The sequence below is a fragment of the Echinops telfairi genome, unplaced genomic scaffold, assembly GCF_000313985.2.
Source record: "Echinops telfairi isolate 266 unplaced genomic scaffold, ASM31398v2 ScPeMD7_5;HRSCAF=22, whole genome shotgun sequence".
In the NCBI taxonomy this organism is placed as follows: Eukaryota; Metazoa; Chordata; class Mammalia; order Afrosoricida; family Tenrecidae; genus Echinops; species Echinops telfairi.
This window is the reverse complement of record NW_022103901.1, coordinates 34070441-34072512: the sequence shown is the minus strand read 5'-3', so window position 1 is coordinate 34072512 and position 2072 is coordinate 34070441. Positions and strand designations below refer to the sequence as shown.

General features: G+C 63.5%; 1 protein-coding gene across 1 annotated transcript in view; it reads left to right on the top strand.

Annotated features, from left to right (window-relative positions):
* Positions 1-1974, top strand: part of EEF2KMT (eukaryotic elongation factor 2 lysine methyltransferase) — a 9846-nt gene extending 7872 nt beyond the window's left edge. Inside the window, exons 4-6 of the mRNA XM_004706237.1 lie at positions 515-648; positions 831-1105; positions 1805-1974. Of these exons, the coding sequence (XP_004706294.1) occupies positions 515-648; positions 831-1105; positions 1805-1974 (579 nt within the window). The remainder of the gene's footprint in view (positions 1-514; positions 649-830; positions 1106-1804) is intronic.
* Positions 1975-2072: the final 98 nt, after the last annotated feature.

The window sequence follows — 2072 nt, the reverse complement described above, 5'->3', positions numbered from 1 at the left end:
CGGCTTCCTGGAGGCACATGTTAGCAGTGGTTGAGTCGGGGCCAGCTGACGGTGCCCCATATGCAGGGATCAGAACACAGGCCGATCCCCAGGTCAAAATCCACAGGGTTCTACAGGCTGAGTTTGGGGAGTGGATCCCCAGGCCTTCCTTCCCACTACTGCATGCTCTGCCTGAAACTGTTGCCGGGTGCCAGTGAGTGACTTCTGATGCCCTGCGACAGTCGAGGGACTTCTTGGCCCTCATCTCAGAGGAGCGAGCTGCCAGGCCTCTCCTGGAGAGCCAGGGGTGGTCTTGAACCCCTGAGCTTCAGGTTAGCCATTTGTGGGTCCGAAGGCACAGAGCTTGGCTGTCCTGAAGGTGGGTCTGCTGTAGTGAGCGCTGCTCACTGCTGAGTGGTCCCCACGCTCCCCTCCCCACCGCACCCCGGGAGCTCCTTCCTGGTCCTTGTCCCCGGGGAGCACTGCCTCTCTGCTTGTAGCTGGGCAGCCTTGCTCTCCCTGTCCCCTGGCCTAGCCTTCCGGAGACCCCGTGACCCTCTGCGAGAGCACCGCCATCGTGTCCCACGGCACCACTGGCCTGGTCACCTGGAACGCCGCCCTCTACCTCGCAGAGTGGGCCCTGGAGAACCCAGCATTGTTCACTGACAGGTGACAGGGCACCAGGTGACTGGCGGTGGGGGGTGGGGGTTGAATCAGGTGACTGACAGGTGAAGGTGATACCAGGTGACTGACAAATAGTAGTGGGTGGGAGGGAGGCAGCAAGTGACTGACAGGTGACTGGGACCAGGTGGACCAGCCCCAGGCCAACGCCCAGCCCCCCTCCCCACCAGGACCGTCCTGGAGCTGGGCAGCGGGGCTGGCCTCACGGGCCTGGCCATCTGCAAGGCCTGCAGCCCCCAGGCCTACATCTTCAGTGACTGTCACAGCCGGGTCCTGGAGCAGCTCCGAGCAAATGTCCTCCTCAACGGCCTGGCCCCTCGGCAGCACGCAGGGAGGGGCACGCCGGGCGCAGAAAAGCCCCTGGTGGTCGTGGCCCAACTTGACTGGGACCTAGCCACCGCCCCACAGCTCTCTGCCCTCCAGCCAGACGTGGTCATCGCAGCAGGTACAGCGGCCAGGCCTCTCCTCGGCCCACCCGGGGACAGAGCTGTGGGACAAGGTCAGCCACATGACACAGCCACATGCCGCCTGGCTCTTCCCAGCATGGCCACAGGGCCGTCTGGGCCAGCCAGCAGCCAGGCCCCACTGCCTGACAGACTGAGTTCCCTCTCCAGCTTTTGGGGGACACAGCCTGAGGACCCTCATCAGGAGCGGTCACCTAAGCCGCCTCCCCAACCACCCTGGCTTGCTGGCACCCCACCCTTTCCGTATGCAACAGGACAGGGACAGTCCCTGCAGCCTGGCCCCTTGGGTTCCCAAGCCCATGTCTGCCGCCTCCTGAGTTGGTCAGGGCGGGAAGCTGTATGGCCTCGCCTGTCTGCTCCGGGGTCCCTGTGGCCACCGCATGCCCATGTCCCAGCAGTGGCCCCATCTCTGCCCAGGTTTATGGCCCTAGCCTTTAGGAGGGAACCAGCCACTTTGCTCTGAGGTCCCTGTCAGTAAGGTGCGGTGGTGGTCAGTGTGGGCCGCTCCCTCACCCATGGCCGGGAGAGGCCAGCACAGCCCCTTAGCTGAGACAGTCCACGGCAACAGGGCCCAGTCAGTGTGGCTCTCAGCCCATCAAGTGGATGCCTCTCCGACCATCTCAGACCTGAGGTGCCATTGCCCCCAGATGGCCCTGCACTGACTCCACTCTGCCTTCCAGACGTGCTGTACTGCCCAGACACTGTCCTTGCCCTGCTCGGCGTGCTGCGGACACTCTCAGCCTGCCACTCGGGCCTGCAGCCTCTGGACGCCTACGTGGCCTTCACAGTGCGCAACCCGGAGACCTGCCGGCTGTTCACGGAAGAGCTGGGTAAGAACGTGCATGGGTAGAGGTGTGTGCACACATGTAGGGGTGGCAGGTGGATACGTGTAGAGCATGAGACACAAAAATACACCTGGATGTGCACGTGTGTGTGGATATTCAAGAA